An 18,680-nucleotide genomic window follows, 5' to 3' on the forward strand; every position below is an offset into this window, starting at 1 on the left:
TATATTAGTCTATGGTTATCACAAACACGAATAATGGCAACACAACCAATGTATTCCAAAGATATCAGTCGATCATTAACCGACTCAAGTAGAATTAAATTAATTAATCTTCTCTAATCTTATTAACCTAAAGATGGCGCTGGCCCGATGCTTTGATTAATTTTCCATAAATTTCCTGGCAAAACTTTTTATTTTTGCTGACAGCTAAAAGAAGCTCTCAACTTTGATTTTGATCTCAATAATTATTCTTCTTCTTATTGTGCCATCCCCTAGCGGAGATCGGCCACCATCTGCTACCCGGAACAGTTCAGTGGAGCTGCACTCGTACTAATCACGGAGGTTTACTAGGTAGGTAGGTACTAAACACGAAATGCGGCGCCGCCCTCTGCTACGCTTACCATTGATCTTTTCTTGAATGACAAGTTGGAGAATACCGTACTTTTGTGCTCTCATAATGTGGCCGAGGTACTCCATAATTAATAATATATTATTAAATTCGAATCTAGAGGAATGAAAAAAGTCGACAAATCGTAATCGTATAGGTATCTATCTATTTTTCTATAATCTAAGGTATCTATCCGTAATTTTGTTTCGGAAAAAAGTCCCGAAATGTAAAAAAGGCCTAGTACACAGCACTCGTAGCCCATAGATAATTTATTTAAATTTCCAAAACTAGCAACTTTTGAATTTAACGTCAAAGTTTCAGGTACGTAATAAAAATAAACGGTACCTTGCTTTCGACGAAAAGTCATTACGTAGCATTATTTTATAAATAACATCGTGTAATTTTAGAAGATACCTATCAATTTGTACGATTGCGTCAGATTTTTATTAACCTTATACCAAGACTGCATAGTATAGCTTTCTAACTTTTTTTGGTTATTTTCAAATTAATATCTATCTTCTCGAATTTAAAAGTTTCTGGATTCTTTTTGAAATAATACTAAAATGAGTTTTCAATGGACGCTGATCGCAGGATTTCTATATTTTGAAATAGCCGTGGTAATAATCCTGATCTTACCAATAGTGAACCCTAGAAGATGGCAGCGATTGTTCAATTCTAACATTATTCGAAGAATTAACCAATATTCGTACATCTATTTTTATGTGTTACTTGGAGTTCTCGCATTGTTCCTCTTCGATTCCATCAGAGAGATAAGGAAGTATTCTAATTTAACCGAGCATGTCAATATCACATCGGAAATGAAAGGAAGTATACGACTATTTAGAGCGCAAAGGAATTTTTACATAACATTCTTCACGTTATTCTTCTCTTTAATTATCAAGAGGCTGATAACCATTCTTGATGTCCAAGCCTCCCTTTTATCAAAATCTGAAGCAATCATTGTAGAAGCTGAAGCCGCAAAGGATCTGGCCAACAGAACTATAAAAGACCATGAAAATTTGATAACAATTGAGAAGAAGAACCAAGAGAATGTTGTCAATACATTAAAAGAAGAATTGGAGAAGATAATTCACAAGTATGAAATGGAAAAACTGAAATGCTCCAGTGTTGAAAGTGATTTTGAATCGCTATCCAAAGAAATGAATGAATTAAAGGATCGCTTTGATATTGATCACTGAGAAATTGATTCATAACAACTGTGTGTGCTATATTTTTTTTGTATTACAAGCGAAATTATTACTAGTAATGATGCAGTACTTCACATAGTCAAAAAGAGCTTGAATAACAGCCCGTAATTCACATTTTAAAATGTATAAATCACCATGAACATATATGCCTTGCCAGTTTATTCGATATGAAATGATAAAAAAAATATTTTGTTACAAATTCAATTTAAGCTATTGATCACAGAACCAAATGAGACAATGGCGTTCACCAGATTTTATATATTGCCATCTTCTAATCGAGACCTAAAACATGGCAAAATCTTCCGTAATCCAGAAAGTCCACTTGCAGTGGGCTTTTCACCATACGTATTCATTTCACAACGTGAGTGTAAAACCAAGGTATCTGCAAAAGACATATTTTGGATATATTAGGCTTTGAAGTCTTCGTTTTGTTAGGAGAAATAGATTTTCTAAAAAAAAACATAATATTTGGTTTATATCTACATTATATTGCATGTTCTTTCAGTTACTTCACTTTCACATTATCAGGTTTACGACTTTTGCAGTTGTTTTGCATTTAATCTCGAAATTGAAAAGTTTGCAGATGCGTTGGTTTTACACTCACGGTGCGATTTGTTTCTGGGTTTTTTCTGTAGGGGTTGTTTTGGACACTAGAGCAAGATCGTTTATGGAATAATCCATCTACTGCTATCGACCATTATTGCGCTTGCTCTCGTCATAAATTGGTATAACACACATAAATTTTGATTTTTATATTAAAAAATGTGAATTACGAACTGTTTACCTACAATTTTTTCGACAATATGGTGAACTGTATCTTTACTTGTTACTTAATAAGTGATATTTTTATACAAGATGCTTAGCGTAATAATATGAAGGATTCTTGCATTTATTATTTTAATAATTAGGCACAGAAGTTTCACGAACCTTCAGCTGTTCTGAATATTATAAAAATTTCATTGCCATTTTTACTAATAAGAGGTGTTATAGTTTTATTTTAACTAATTTAAGTACCTACTTCAACATTAAATTAACGAACAAATGTAAATATTTAAGCCTGTCGAACATTGCCAACGAATAATAGGCAAGCAATTGAATAATATTAACCAGATCTGAAATTTAATTTACAATTTACTCAGGGCAAGTCCCATGCTTTTTTTTAACCCATGCATTAGTTCATTAGTACAACAAACTTATGTATTATAAATAATTATCGCAAGTCTCGTTTGACAAACATTAAATGAAATATATTAAAATTATGAATTCATAATATAGGAATATTAAAAAATAAATCTCTAACAGCGTTGAATGTAAATATTCTTGGTGGAAAGCAGTGGCGACCGGTGAGTTATTTTACTGGGAGTTCACTTTTTTCACCTTTTGACTGCCGTAAAAAGGCATTTGCCTTCATCAAAACTTCACCAAAAAATCAAAAAAAAAAACTATTGGTTTTTTTAATTTAGTACATTTAAAAGAAATAATAAATAACTCACTATTTATTATTTGTTGTACCTCTAAAAACAGTTTTTCTTGAAAAAAAAAATGGATTTTAAACTTTAACACAAACTATTTTGTTTTGACCGAATTATTAGTAGTACCGAAATATCTCGTATCTGGCAGTGACCGGGATTTATTGTTCATTTGTATGAGAAATCCATTCTTCTGTTTTTCATCGACACAAATTTTTCAATTACGCGTTTGTTGAAGTCAGGAATCTCTTGTATCATTCTTTTTTCGATACTGAGCATACATAATGCGTTCAATCTTGATTGCGCGATGGTGTTTCTACTAAAACACTTGATCCGTTTGAGTGTGAAAAAACATCTTTCGCTTTCCACTGATGTCATCGGAATAGTAAAAATTAAATTTAATAGTAAAACCGTTTCCGTAAATGTGTCAATGAGATTTTTTTCGATTAAAATGTTTTATAATGCTGAGGCGCCATCAGCATTATAAAAATTATCCAAGCTGTAAATAACAGACAATTCATTTTTGAGTTTATTTTTATCTCAAAAGTCAGACGTATTACAGAGCTAGTTTGAAGAGATATCATAATTGATAAACATTGTGAATTTAGTTATCAAACTGAAAAAAAACTTGAAGTTTATTTTTAAATTGTACTTCGCCTAAATTTGAGAAATGTTGTCAACATGTGCAGAAATTTAAATGCGTACTGTGAAAAGAATTTATTTTTATAATAATATTGAATAAAAATTGTCATACAATAATTGTACGTCTGATACGGGCTGAATCTGCGTTCGGGCCGAGAGCGACTTGAACTGTCGCTCCCGAGCACGTAGAAAAAATATTTACGTATTGCTGTTCCACGCGCCAGACGACGCTCTTTCTCATTGCAAAGAAATCGAAATTAGATTACTGGGCGCTTTGGTCGAGCGATGGCGAATATCGCTCACATCAACATATAATATTATTATTTAAAATAGCCGGTTAAAAACACATATTAGAATTTGTTTTTGTATATGAATTAATGACTACGGTAATAGATCAGAACACTTTTAATTAATCAAATATAAATTAAATACTCATTTAAAAAAAGTCTTTTCGCATAAATTGAGTGGGTGGGTGTGCACCGCTCCAACGCTCTCAAGGGAGAATCGCCACTGGTGGAAAGACATTGTATTAATTCAACCGACATGCCTGTTAATTAGATAGCTGGTGGGATTTTGTTACAAATCAACCTTGAAAGTAAGAAATTTTAATCAATACTATTTTTATATTATTAAGTACTTATATAAATAATAAAATGACAAAAATAATTATACATTTCAAGAATTTTTACAATTATATTGTTTACATTTATCTATAATAATTTTGAAAATAGCTGGATTTATTGTTATTATTGGGTGGTAGAGAGAAGTGTTACTATAATAAAAACATATATTTCAAATCACTTTGGTGTTATTCAATGATATCCTTCCAATTTATTTGTTCTTTTCCTTTAGAATTCTATGATAAACATTCATTTATTAACAAACAAGACGAAATGTTACTCTGGAGTTTTAACTTGTTTTGCAAAAATATGATAACATCAAGGAATCTCAATTGGCATGAAAATTATGTTTCTCAAAATATTGGTGTTTACTATATTTTTTTTACAGTATTGATTTGTGGACCCTTCATGCAAGAGAACGCAAGACAAATATTTGATGTATGATATGCGCTTTGAATTGTGATATTGACGCCCAATGCTTAGAAAGAGTACAAAAGAAAACAATCAATCATCTAGAGCAGCGATACTCAACCTCATCCACGCCTTTTATGTGCGGCCCGAAACACATTATCAGGAACATGATTTTTAATTTTGAAATAAACGCTTGGATACACATTACTTTTGTTTATAATTTTTAAAATCTCAAAAATGTTTTGTAAAAAAGGGGGGTTTCATGATTTTTTTCATCACACCAGTAATGATGCGGCCCGTGTTACTTTACAAATATATGTATTTGGCCCGAAGAAAAAAAAGTTTGAGTATCATTGATCTAGACCTAGAGATTCATAATATATTGTCTTAATACATTCTACAATTTTTTGGATTTCATATTCCTCGGCATGGAGAGACTAATGGGTTAGGACAGTCTTCAGAGGAATAGTGTTAGCTTACTTTACCGACCATATTTAGGAGCTTACCGGGGGCCTTCAATCTCTCCCTTCGGCTATGAGAGAAGCACAAGACTATGAGGAATAGAAAGTCTCAGTTGCTCAGAAGATGACTGCGTTTCAGAGTGGACACGATCGTCAGCCATGAGTGAACAACTAAGGAGAACAATATTACTTACATCAAGCCTGTCGCATCACTTTCTCTCACTCAGCACTGCTCCGACTATGACTTATTTTCTGTCAAAACTATCAAACTTCATGCTGGTATGTTTATAACTGTGTTTTTTGGACCAGAGACTGACTTGGACAATTCCCCGCCATCCAGTATAGCAATATTTTTCATGAGATAATATTACTCATTGCTATTCTTCCTACGAATCTTCCAATAAGGTGCGTAAATTTGCTTTTTTAACTGTCTACAATGTATAACTTATGAGAAAACACTCCACATACCTAACGAAATATATTATAAACCTGTACCAATAGAAATCGTTTAACTGAAGAGATTTTGTAAATGTGTTTAGAAGTTAAAAACTTCAAATTTGTAACCAAATATTAAAATGTCTTAATTGTTATTAAATATTGTAATTTTTTAAGAAGAAGAAGATTTCAGTATCACATTGGAGTGTCTAATACTTAAAATATGTGGCACTACAGTCTTGTCCACTGGGTTATACTATCACAAAGTTTTATTAAATGCTTGGGCAAAGTTCAGCTACATCTAATCAGTCTCAGTTTGTTAACATGGCCATTCAATTGTTGAATACAAGTTGTTTTGTACTATATACTCAAAACTACACATGTAAGTTTTTCAAAGCTAATTTATATTTTCCATTGTGATAATCTGTATGTTTGAAAATATTTGAACTTATTTGTGTATCACTAAATTGGATATTTTTTGTTCAAATTTCGTCCAAAAACAATCTTTTCTTATATATTACCTATAAGAACAATAATAAATTTTTGGTATGGGCGCTTTTTATCAATCTCGTTATCATATCACTCGTATTCTGTACTCATTGATGGCACTTAAATTTACATGACAAAAACAAAAGTTATGATATTTCCATGATGTTTAATATTGATGTCATTGGTTTCTGCTGCTTATGCATTGCTATTTTCACTTTAATGAATATTGTTAACTTTGAATTGGTGAACAGACAGCTTAAAACAAAATATAAAATGATAACTAACCCACACAACTTAATAATGGTTCAAGACTGGTTTTATCCATTTCGAGACGTTATTTGTAATTTTTTTACTACTGTTGTCGCACCCTGTAGGCCAGGTAAAGATTCCCTGAGATTTTACACAATATTTCTTAGGTTCTATCAACCAAAAAAGGTTGGGAATCACCATATTATGTAGATGAAACTCATCCCGAATATTATTTAATTTGGCTTGTAAGAAAAGTTAAAAGGGACGTGGAGTATATCTATTTTCCCAGACTACACTTTATATGAAAGGCTACTTGTTATTTTATTTTTTCACGTACTGTGCGGTTTTTTGTTTATTATTTCACTTATACTTGATGCATTTATAATATTAACCTAAACGTGATTCCCAATCAACGTTGGAATCGGTGTGTTAACCTGCCGAAAAATCGGCAGGCAACACATCTTTCCCTTCAGTCTAGTAAGAGCGAAACGACATTCTTAGTCTCGAAAATCCCTATAACGTTCATAGATAAGATACTTATAGATTCGCAAGAATCGAACAAAATTATTCCCGCTAAACAGCGCCATCTCTGAGCTGTACCTGAACTACGATCGAAAAAGCCCGCCAATTTTGAAAATATATTTTAATTAAAAATTGGATTATAAAATAACATACACTCAATTATTATCGAAGTTATATATTTTTATTTTTCATACTTATTTCTACAGTCATATTTAAATTGAGTATGTCATAAAGATAAACCCGATATTAAATATAATTGTGGAAATAAGTAAGAAAAATTAAAATATATAATTACATAAAAATTAAGTGTATGTTATTTTATAATTCAAAGTCTTCAAGTAAATAATAGCAGTGAAAATAATAAAAGACGATTATTTAAATTACTTCATATATTATATTCTTCACATACATAAATTGGAACATCTCAGACACAAACCTATTGAAAACATATTCAAAATAATATTATGTAGGTATTATACAAATAATATGGATAGTATTTATGTCGGGTTGAACAGGCAAACAGCTTGTAACTCTTTTGATGCATCAGCTGTAGCGCGTAGTCGAGTCAGGTCCATTTGGATGTGATGAGAAGATGCATGAACGGCCGCATTCTTGAACTCCTTGTTACTAGAAAAAAATGTAAGCAAATAATAATAACTCACTTCGTAAGAAAGGTGATCATGGTAAATACTAAGAGAAGAAAAAGCGAGACTTGAAAACGCAAGTACTAAACGATTAAAGAATACGTAAAAACTATTCGCCGGTACGTACGTATTACATTAAATAAAATGCACAAATTAATGATGCAATCGCTAAACCGTAGACATTATAAAAAAGGCCATCTTTACCTATCTTAATGTTTTTGAAATTCCACAGCTTAGTGGCCAAAACCGGCCAATGCCGCCCCTCTGAATTGGATCTGACTAAAGGCTGCCCAGACCATTTTCTTGAACTCCTTGTTACTAGAAAAATATGTAAACAAATAATAATAACTCACTTCGTAAGAAAGTTGATCATGGTAATACTAAGAGAAGAAAAAGCGAGACTTGAAAACGCAAGTACTAAACGATTAAAGAATACGTAAATACTAATCGCCAGTACGTACGTATTACATTAAATTCTTTTTTCTTTTTCTTTCGACCACGTCCGATCCTAATAGGATCATATGGGCCTCCACAGAGTGGAGGTTTGTATTGACAGATTACGAGAAATGGATGTCAGCCATTTGCTCAACCTATTAGGTCCATACCTGACACACACACAAATTGAAAAACAATATGTGTACTTGCCAGACCCAGGATTCGAACCTGGGACCCATGGCGTTATAGTCCAACGGTTAAGCCGCGCGGCCACCGTGGGCGTTACATTAAATAAAATGTACAAATTAATAATTCTATCGCTAAAACGTAGACATTATAAAAAAGGCCATCTTTACTTATCTTAATGTTTTTGAAATTCCACAGCTTAGTGTTGACCGTTGACGGTGGTTTGCCTAAGAGTTTAAGTTTTCTATTCGCGATTAAACGGATCCATTGCCGTCGTTCATGATCTGCCTTCGGTAGGATGTAACAAGGCACACCCTTCACCTCACAGCCAGGCACCCAACAACTTCGAGGCATCTGAAATTTTTGGAATGACAATAGGATCATCATGTAGGTAACCTATAATTGGTTTGAAGTACACTTTTCATGGACTATTTTTTTATGACATAACATAACGAATAAAAGAGAATGATTACATAATTTATTAACATGCTTTAAACGACAGTTACGTGTGATAACTCAATGAATTTTTTTGGTTTAGTGAACTCTAATGACTCTAATGCTTGATTGAATTCTTAATATTAAGATAACAGTTACTGGCTATCGTTTTTATATCAGGATAAAATTAATGCATATAAGACGATGTTTCGTATTTGTAAGAATATAATATCAGTCTGGAAGTCTATTGGTTTATATTCGTAAAATTATTACAATAGTCAGTATGCCAAATGGTTTGTCATGTAAGTATAATAAACACAATGCCAAAATACATACCGATATAATATTAATTCAGGGCAGTCGAATACTATAATCACAGATAGGTAACTATAATAACACAATTTAATTGATTGTATTGATAAGTAATATGTAGATATCATAAGATTTTTTAGAGCTGAAATAGTGAACACGTATATCTTTGAGTGAAATGACAGTTTGACGTTTGACAGTTATTTTTAAATAACTTCAGTTGCTAGAGTATGGTATTTGCAAAGACTTCATACTAATCAAATCCGTTAATTTGATTGGCTTTCACTAATCTGAGTATCGTACTAGCAAATCATAGGGATGGGCGAAATTAGAGATGGGCGAACGATTTTTTGTTAATTTATGGCCGTCATACAGCCATCTATGAGCTGTACATGGTACTATAGGCTGATCAGCGGGTATAATTTTTGTATGACTCTTTCGCCCCCCTGATAACGTTCCAGAGACAAGTTGCAACATTTCTACAGTTGGGCAAACATCTGCGCTGCCCACTTCCTTTTCAAAGACGTTGTGTACATCGTCTGCCATGAGGCTTTCGATGGGGAATTTAGGATCTTTAATTTGGTATCACCACACTATATAAAATTAGAATAAATTACAACTTAGTAGTGCCACCTGTCTACATTCTTGGATGTAACTTAGTTCTGCAACAGAAATTATTTTGATTAAAATCATATTTAGTATCTATTTACACTTAATTACTGCCTTACCTTTGCGTCAATCTCAAAAATTAATTGTAATGTCGTATAATACTTGTTATATACATACTCGATAATATGCTGGTACTGCACTGTATGTATCTGTCTAACTATTATGTTTTCTTTCACGACCCAATTAAAATAAATGAATCCTTTATTTTTATTGAGTCAGTTAATCTTTCAAAATTTAGACTTCGCGTTTACGTGTATCTTTTTTTTCATCATACCCCATTTAAATGTCTTCTCCCTGTCTCGCTCTTTCTTACACATCTACATAATATTATGTTTTCTTTCATCAAATATATGCAAGGTAATGTCAAGTGAAGGAAGGATTAAAAGAACAACACACTGTTGGGTTTATATTTATTTATTTGAAAGTTGATGAGAAATGAAACCCACAAAACTAAAGATTTTAGGTATCAACCAGATGTATGCCACAAGTGCAAAGCCGGCTATAGAAAATAAGCGTGTCTTTACACTCACTATCAATTGTATTAAATAATTCAATATATTATTCACACTACCATCTCTTGGAATCATGGTGAAATGTCATGCACAGATATTCAATAATAGTAATTATTTTAGATCTAATTAGGTTTTACTTAACTACATCACTTCAGTTGGCCTGAGTCGTGCTCGAGTAACTTTCCGGGTGAGTGTTTCGCCTCTAAGCTGTCGATTTGTCTATGATTTATACGAATTATTTCTTATAACTACATTTTGACTAAGGTACAGGAGGCAATCTGCTTTGTGATCAATTAGGTAAATTACATTATTAACTTAATCGTAACAAACGTCTGGCGTTCGCCAAATTTTATATTGACATTTAAAATATTAGGTAGGTACATAAATCGAATAGTTACCCTGTCTGGCACAGAATACTAATAAGCTGCCAAACCGCTAGCTTAGAATCTGGGCATTATGGCACCTTCATTTTCGATTGGAAGATGTGTGACTCATTTATTTTAGGGGTAATTCGATAATTATCACAAAACAAAATGTACATTTTAGCATCGAAGAACACAAATCTTTGGTTATCAAGTTGCTTCCTTTTTTACTACGTTTTTATTAGCTCGTATTCTTGTTTGTTCAGTACTAATTTTTTCGTGTGTGCCCGGTACATTTTTTTTCTTGTTTGTCTAAGATTTGTATTTGACGATTGAAGATTTTTAACTAACTTCCTAACTAGCTAGACATTTGAAACTTTTAGAATATATCAGAACACGGCGACAATGCATTCTTTTAATACTTTTAATAAAAGAAAATAGAATGAAGAAGAAGAAAGAGATGATGATTTTTCTAATTCAGAAACCTTCGCGGGTGTGCATACAACCACTTACCAAAATTTCATCGCAATCGGATGAATGGTATATGAACGCATACGGGACAGACAGACAGACATTCATTTTTATATATAAGATATAGCCTAAACTCTTCGCGCAAGTGCAAGCAATAAGTTGACAAAGTTTTATCGCAATCGGATGAACGGTATGGCAGCGCATAAAATACGAACAAACAACAAACAAATATTGATTTTTTATATATTAGATTATGAAATAAGTATAATACACTAATACCAAACCCGAAGCATATATCGATTGAAAATGGGCTAACTTTTAGCATGTCATTTGCACTAGCAGGCAGAGAAGTATGACAAAATATCTGTTAAAAATAACACCGTGACGTACTCAGCATTTACAACTCTCGGAATTGGTTCAAATGTATGACAAACTATTTTTGGGTACTGTTCATAATTTAGTAGAACTGTTGATTAAAAAAAATTGGTCTGTCTCCACTCGCCTGTCTACCTTCCGTCGTAGGTGCGGTATGCCTAGGCAGGCTTTATATGGGTAAACATGACGAGATGGCATAATGGGCGCTGAGGCTTAGCAATATACCTGTTCCAAAATATACCTAATGCAAAAGGCATAGATTGTACCTACTTGTGATAGGAATGTTAAATACATTTTACATGATAATATTTATTCATTTAACATAATGTATGTTATATCAGTAAAAATTAATGTACTAAGCACAAAAACTGTGGACGTACTGCAGTGAGCTCACTGTGAAGGGAGACTTCGTATATTGGCAAAAACGGACAATTCTCTGCTTCCATTGACTGACTAAATTCGATCATAAATCCGGGGAACTCAATAGAACAGACGTCCAAAAATTTCAATTCAATCACGTTAATTAATTCATTCCAGTAAAAAAAAATTAACAACCTCAGACTGCATTATTGACAAATTTTGCAATTTAATTTGACCCATAGACTAATTTATTATTTGACACTTTAATATCACAAAATGCTGCCGCCTACCTGTAAATAAATATGTACATAATAAGCATATTTAAAATACGTAAAGCAATTAAATCGTCTAATAATTAATCACTCGCCTGAATCTTTTACGTTCATTAAAAAATACACTGACAATTTTTAATGTGAATGTAAATAGGTAGGTACCGATTAAATAAAACACTTTTAAAGAAAAAATTATCTTATGTTTTTAAATTATAAAAATATTAATTTATTATCATCACTGATTTCTAAAATAATACATCAACAGTACACTGGGATTTTAATTATACTATACAACAATTAAACACGAGATAATTTATTGGAACTTTTCAAAAATTTGGGCTACCCAAAGAGGTGAGGACCAAAGAGATTGGACTCATCCCACAGAGGTAGCACACAAATGTCAGTGCGCATAAAAACGCCCCACTGAGTATTTTTTTTTATCAACACTTCAGCTTACAACCAATTTATGATAAACGTATTTTTATTATAAAAAGTTCCCGCAGTAAAAACTTTATTAGGTTTCAGGGTAAGAAAGAATAATGCAAATGGAAGTACCTAAGTATTTTATTTTTAATAACACAAAAAACACAATATTTTGAAAAATTAAACAGAAGAGTTTCCGTAACCAGAATACTGGGAAGCTTAGCTTCCATTCCGATTGACGATGCTTGGCGGTATCTGTATTTGAGCCAAACATTGGCCATACAATTATGTGGTCACTTTTTCCCACTAATCCATTGTCTACTATTACTGAGTAGTGTGAGGTCATGAACCCTTCGTCCCGATGCGAGAAGCAGCCGAGTAGGTGGCTGTCCAGCGATAGGTTTCGAATAGGTTGTACTCCACCGGTGTTGTTTTCCTAAGATGATCTACCACTCATCCTGGATCCCAAACCGGTGGTTTGACGGGTTTCGTTTTATGTACCGAAATTGCCTGTAACATATTGTGTTGTGCTACCACGTTGATGCTGATATCTACAATGATAATCGGTTTGCAAAATGTGGCTATGGCTGACTTATGCACCAGGATGGTTATGTACGACAAACCCTCCATGTTGTGCATTTAGCCTAGGTATCTGGCCAATTCCATTGGTTGAGGGCTATTATGATCCATTAGGTTCATGTTACCCATGTCATTGTCTTCCATTTGTTCCAAGCTGGTTTATAAGTTTTTAGAGTCGAAGGCCGCCATCTGGAAGTAAGAAGTGCCCTTTCTTCCACCATTCAATTTGATGTTATTTCCACCCCACCCGAAATTATCCATAGTTAAAGGGACAGGTCCCGGATCCTTGGAGTTGGACGGTTGGTCTCCATACCTACTAGTGTCGTATGTAGGTGAGGCATTGTATAAGGAGGTGGGTACTATCGCCCTTTTACGTAAGTCCACTCCCCAAAAGCGTTGTTTCCAGCTCGGTGCCACTAGTAAGTACTTCCCTTTTCTTACTAGTGGCACGAGTTCAGGTGCGCTAGGACTCGTGAAAGTATGTTTGGTGGGGTAAATATCCACGCCAGTCTGAAGTCTTACACTCGGCTGAAGGCGTCGTGAAACAGCGCGCCACTGATTCATCGCAGTTAAATCTGGCAATCAAATTCGCCATTTTGAAAAGCGACGATTTTGCGTAAACAAATATCACGTGGTCTGTACGTGTGCGGCAAACTTCGAATGTGTTTGTAATTTTGTGTATTTTATGTTTGTGTATCACGCATTGTCGGCCATATTTGCCGGCCTTTCTGATTGCCGTGATTTGTACACATCTTCCTTCCTGTCTTTTTTTATTCGTAGAAACAAACAGTATTTTTTATTAGTTATATGAAGTTGGCCTTGAATCTGTAATAAAATAATACACAATTAAAAGATTTTGAAATAGAAAAAAACACATTTCCATGCTTTCAGCCGTGCTCACTCATGAATGGCATTCGTCATTTAGATAAGTATATACATATTTTGATGTTATCTTGCAAAGTGCGAATGTAATGTTTTCAAATAATTGATATGGATTAATTATACCATCGTATTATTTTCTCGAAATCATAAACATACTATAATAGTATTTGAGTATCAACCTATGTTCAATTTGAATTGGGTTATATTAATAATATACCCGAATATATCAATAGTATGTTTGCTACAAAATCCACCCAAGTTATCAGTACGTACTTGCACAGGTTTGATTAAAAACTGTGACGAAATTAACATTTTAAAAATATTAATTCTTAATATTATTTTGACAGCCCTGATTTCTGATCGGCGTACATCTTGCAGGTGTTTATAAAATAATAATAATGTTCAGCGGCAGACAATATCAATAATAATAATAATGTTTCTTGAAATAAAATCTCCGATGATTAGTGATTTTTGCGAAAAGATCGATTTAAATTAACGTACTTACGACGCCGAGGTCCTTTTTATACTAAATTATATTTGAATATCGGCTCTTCAGCCCCCCCTTAATGAAGACAAAGTGATGCCAAACTCTATACATAAAAAATAGACGCGCGGGTATGACCAGTAAATGAAAACGGAGGAATGACCAATGACAAGAAAAAGGAAAATAAATTAGTAGAATATAACCTCACGCGAAGAAGAAAGAGCAAACCCTATCTCAAGGACTTCAAAGTCAAATTCGAATAATATGAATTCATACAAAAAAATCGATTATTTAAAACGAAAATGTTTTCATATAAAATATCGATGGTATTGAAGACTCTTTCAGCCGGATCTCTTTGTGAGGACTACAATTTTTTTTAAATACTTTTTTTATGTCGGAAGACAATGTTGGGTTTAAATCAAAGAGTCCAATCTCTTTGGTTAAAATACGGCTGTAACTGAATACTAAAACCGTTAAAAATTTTTTGCCATTCGTAATTTATTGTTGTGTAACATAAAACCTATACTTACTGTGACCCCCCCATATGGTCCCCATTTGGGGATGTCTTTGTGTATCTGGAGACGCCCGAATCGGTATCAAAGCCAACAAATAATAAAGCGCTGATTACGAAAATTAAATAATAATAACAGAGCCGAGCCGGCAATGCCGTAGAGTAGATTGTAATATAACCGTTGAAGATTTGCAACGTCGCTTTTTTTTCGACGACGGCTTTCGTTGGAAAAAAACGGAAGATGGCGCGGAGAACGCTACGAGCAGCAAAATCGCGAACGCGTACATTTCGCCCTCCGTAGAATAAAATTATTAAAAATGTAACCATATAGTATAATAAACGTAAATAAACTCGCCGTTTTCCATCACAATTCCGGTGTGTCAATTATCCACCTCCAAATCCCAAACCCAGACGAAAAAAAACCATAACTAAAAAATAAAGTGACATATGTTTAGAAAGTTATAAAAATAATATTAATATTTATTTAATGGATAAAAAATATGTAGGTAAACTATCCTTCATGTAACTTTGCCATTGTACACAGTGACAAGGATTTGTGTGTGTACGCAACCGTATAAATGCATTAGTAAAAGCCCAGCACCCGATTGGTTTACACACGTACAGTGACGTCCCTAGACAAAATGCCGCCACATTTTTTTATAAGTAAATTATTTTTATCATCCTTTCATGACTCCAATATCTAAGAAATGTGTTGTATGAATACATTACTAACAAGATGTACCTATACCGCTAAATGCCATCCCTGCTTCATTATTGAAAGGAGTTTTACCTACCAATAAAACTCTTATTATTCATGTTGACTTTGAAGTCCTTGAGATAGGGTTTGCTCTTCCTTCTTCGCGTGAGGTGTTATTCTACAAATTTAATTTCCTTTTTCTTGTCGTTGGTCATGCCTCCCTTTTTATTTACTGCTTCGCCGTCTGGTGTCCATTGCTTTTAGAATATCGTCCTCACGGTCATTCAGATGTTGCGCCATAATCACTGATCACTTAACTCTATCACTTAACGTTCGTCCAAGATAATATTTTTTGATAGTTAGAAATGAAATGTCAAACGCTACATCTAAACAATAAGAAAGTCAAATCCATAATGAAGACAAAGGAGTCCCAAACTCCCTACATAAAAAAACGGACGCGCGGGTATGACCACTAAATAAAAAGGAGGAATGACCAACGACAAGAAAAAGGAAATTAAATTTGTAGAATAACTCACGCGAAGAAGGAAGAGCAAACCCTATCTCAAGGACTTCAAAGTCAAATTCGAATAATAGGTATTACGAGTCCACGGTTTCAGATACATTTAAAATACGCCTGACAACTTCCAAAACTCGCGAGTGACTAGCAAACATTTTACACAAAATTGAGTAATTATGTACCTACCTATAATTTAAATATAATTCTCAAATCTGCACGTGGCATTGGTGTTCATCAAGGACGTGACGGCCAAAGAAAACGGAAGTATACTAGACATCGCGAACCCAACAAAACACTATAGTCCTATTACAACTTTTATAGTAATTAATAGGTACCTATATTTTGTTTCCAACCAGTGAGATAAACTTTTTAATGGTAAGATATTTCCGTTATTACTTAATTTAGGTGGCTATTTCTATATATACCTAATGATTCTCCTCGATTTGCTGCCCTTCGGGTAACTGCCGCCCCCAAGCGACGCTCAATCTGCCTACCCCCACGAAACGTCACTGCACACGTACGCCGTATAATTGCATTAGTAAATTCCAGGGCTCGAAATGGACCGAAGCGGACCGGAGCGCCGTTCCGGCTCGTGAAATCGGTAAAGTTATCACTCCGTCTCGTGGAAAAAAATATGTTGACCGCCTGAGCTAAATAGGTTATATAATAAAAAATCTAACACACTTATTTTTATATAATACACATACAATTTGATAACTACGTAAATATCTTCAAAAATTTTTCGAGCGCTCCGGTTCGTAAACTTTTCCATTTCGAGTGCTGGACTAAATTCCAAGCATTCGATTGGCTTATCCCCCTTTTCATTCAAAACATCTATTCCAAATGGCAAGGTTACGTGACAGAGAGTCTAGGTAGGTACTTAAATATAAATCGCTGTTTTCCAACCTAGGTACTTATTTTTGGGTCAGTTAGGTAGGGTAGGTTGTGTTGTTGGTTTGGTTTTTGGTCTCAAAAGATTTTTGTTGCAAACATTATATTATGGAGTGCTATAAAAAACCGAATTTATTTCTAACAAATATAATCACAAAATCAGTAGGTATACATACCTACCTATCAGTATTGCCATCGAAAGAAAGTATCGATATCAAAGTATTGGTAAAAAAACTATTGATATTTCAAAGTATCAATACTTTATTGACGGCTCTATCTGTCTGTGTCTATGGTATTGTTCCAAATTTTGGAATAAAAGACGACAAGACGAGCGAGCGGTCTCGAGTTGCGTGTTCTCCTGTTCTCGCGTACAATAAAACAAATTATCACAATATGAGCGGTTTATTAAAATTGCCTACTGTATTGGCACGGAATGCAGGCGCTTTGGTAAGGAAAACATAATGACACCGGAACATCTCCGTTTTTTTATTTCAATAATTTGAATGGTGCAGCTGTCTATAATAATATTATATAATAATTTCCACCTGTATATTAATGACAACTCGTCTTTTATCTTAGTTTTCATATGATATTCTACCTTACTCACGTATCGATACAAGTCACGTAACGAGCCATCACTTTTTTTCACATTTAAAGGTATCGCTAGTCGTAAGCTCCGCTGAATAACAAACCCTGTAGAACCGATCTTTGTGGTCTCCTAGCATTTATCTGATTGATAAAAATATTGTAGGGGATTATAATATTAAAAAGGCTCTTCCCAGACATCTAAATCACAATCTTTATATACGAAATTATATGTATTTAACAAAAAACCCACTGGTATTTTTTTTCTACACTACAACCCAGTTTGGTTCTTGGCCTTCAATCCCTGCTCTGAGCAGCCTCTGCCCAGTTTTCTACCTCTAGTGGTTTGAGGTTTCACTCGACATTATCCATTCATCTTTATATGGTTAGCCAATACTTCTGCAATCTGGTTTCTAAAATGTCAGTTGTTTTCCATTCTGTCCATCCTGCGTGTATGACCAGGCCGTCAGAGACTTAATTATCATAATGATTTTGACTTATTATATGACTTATGACTTCTACTTATATTTCAGATCAGACCGCTATCAATCTCAAGGAACATTCAGATTAACTGTTCGAATAACAATGCAGAAGCATCAGCGAAAGTGAACACGGATGCTATTTCAAAGGCTTACAATGTGATCGACCATGAATTCGATGCAGTTGTGGTGGGGGCTGGAGGAGCTGGTCTCCGAGCGGCTTTTGGCCTTGTACAAACGGGATTCAAAACCGCTCTCATCACAAAACTTTTCCCTACCCGCTCACATACTGTCGCAGCTCAAGGAGGAGTAAATGCAGCATTAGGTATTTTTGTATATTATATATAGTTATTAGTAGCTGATTGGTAGTGTTACAATGAGGTTTGATTTTTTCGCTGCGCTCAATGAGGCATCTTAGCATTGCCCACCTTCAGTTTGAGCAAATCTGCTATAAAATCTCGTTGGCTGAACCACCCCATCCTAATCAGGCGATACCTCATTGGCTGCATACTGTTTAATTCCAATATGTCAACCAATTAATGACTCCTAATACTATGAATTTTCAGAAAATGTGTATGCATCAAAACTATGTGAATTAGCTATCCTATAAAGTAAATCAATGCATAGTAAAAATTTCGTAAGATACCTTTGTATTATCAACCGCTACAAATCTGATCCTCACGATCACTCACTGGATCAGTGCTGCCGTTT

At 33.9% G+C, this 18,680-nt stretch overlaps 1 protein-coding gene, 1 long non-coding RNA gene and 1 pseudogene across 2 annotated transcripts in view; 2 read left to right on the plus strand and 1 right to left on the minus strand.

Moving 5' to 3' along the window:
• Positions 1-797: 797 nt before the first annotated feature.
• LOC147068049 (B-cell receptor-associated protein 31 pseudogene) lies at positions 798-1,730 on the plus strand (annotated as a pseudogene).
• Positions 1,731-7,262: 5,532 nt separating this feature from the next.
• Positions 7,263-9,118, minus strand: LOC147068050 (uncharacterized). Its single transcript, XR_015071345.1, has 3 exons — positions 8,928-9,118; positions 7,740-8,510; positions 7,263-7,518 (listed from the first exon to the last, which is right to left on the minus strand). It is a non-coding gene; the product is annotated as an uncharacterized LOC147068050 (long non-coding RNA).
• An 8,083-nt stretch (positions 9,119-17,201) lies between these two features.
• SdhA (succinate dehydrogenase, subunit A (flavoprotein)) overlaps positions 17,202-18,680 on the plus strand; it is a 33,963-nt gene continuing 32,484 nt past the window's right edge. Inside the window, exons 1-2 of the mRNA XM_085952283.1 lie at positions 17,202-17,352; positions 18,024-18,294. Of these exons, the coding sequence (XP_085808409.1) occupies positions 17,299-17,352; positions 18,024-18,294 (325 nt within the window). The 5' untranslated portion in view covers positions 17,202-17,298. The remainder of the gene's footprint in view (positions 17,353-18,023; positions 18,295-18,680) is intronic.

The sequence above is a fragment of the Rhyacophila brunnea genome, unplaced genomic scaffold, assembly GCF_057557595.1.
Source record: "Rhyacophila brunnea isolate RB1 unplaced genomic scaffold, BYU_Rbru_1.0 scaffold_3, whole genome shotgun sequence".
Taxonomy (NCBI): domain Eukaryota; kingdom Metazoa; phylum Arthropoda; class Insecta; order Trichoptera; family Rhyacophilidae; genus Rhyacophila; species Rhyacophila brunnea.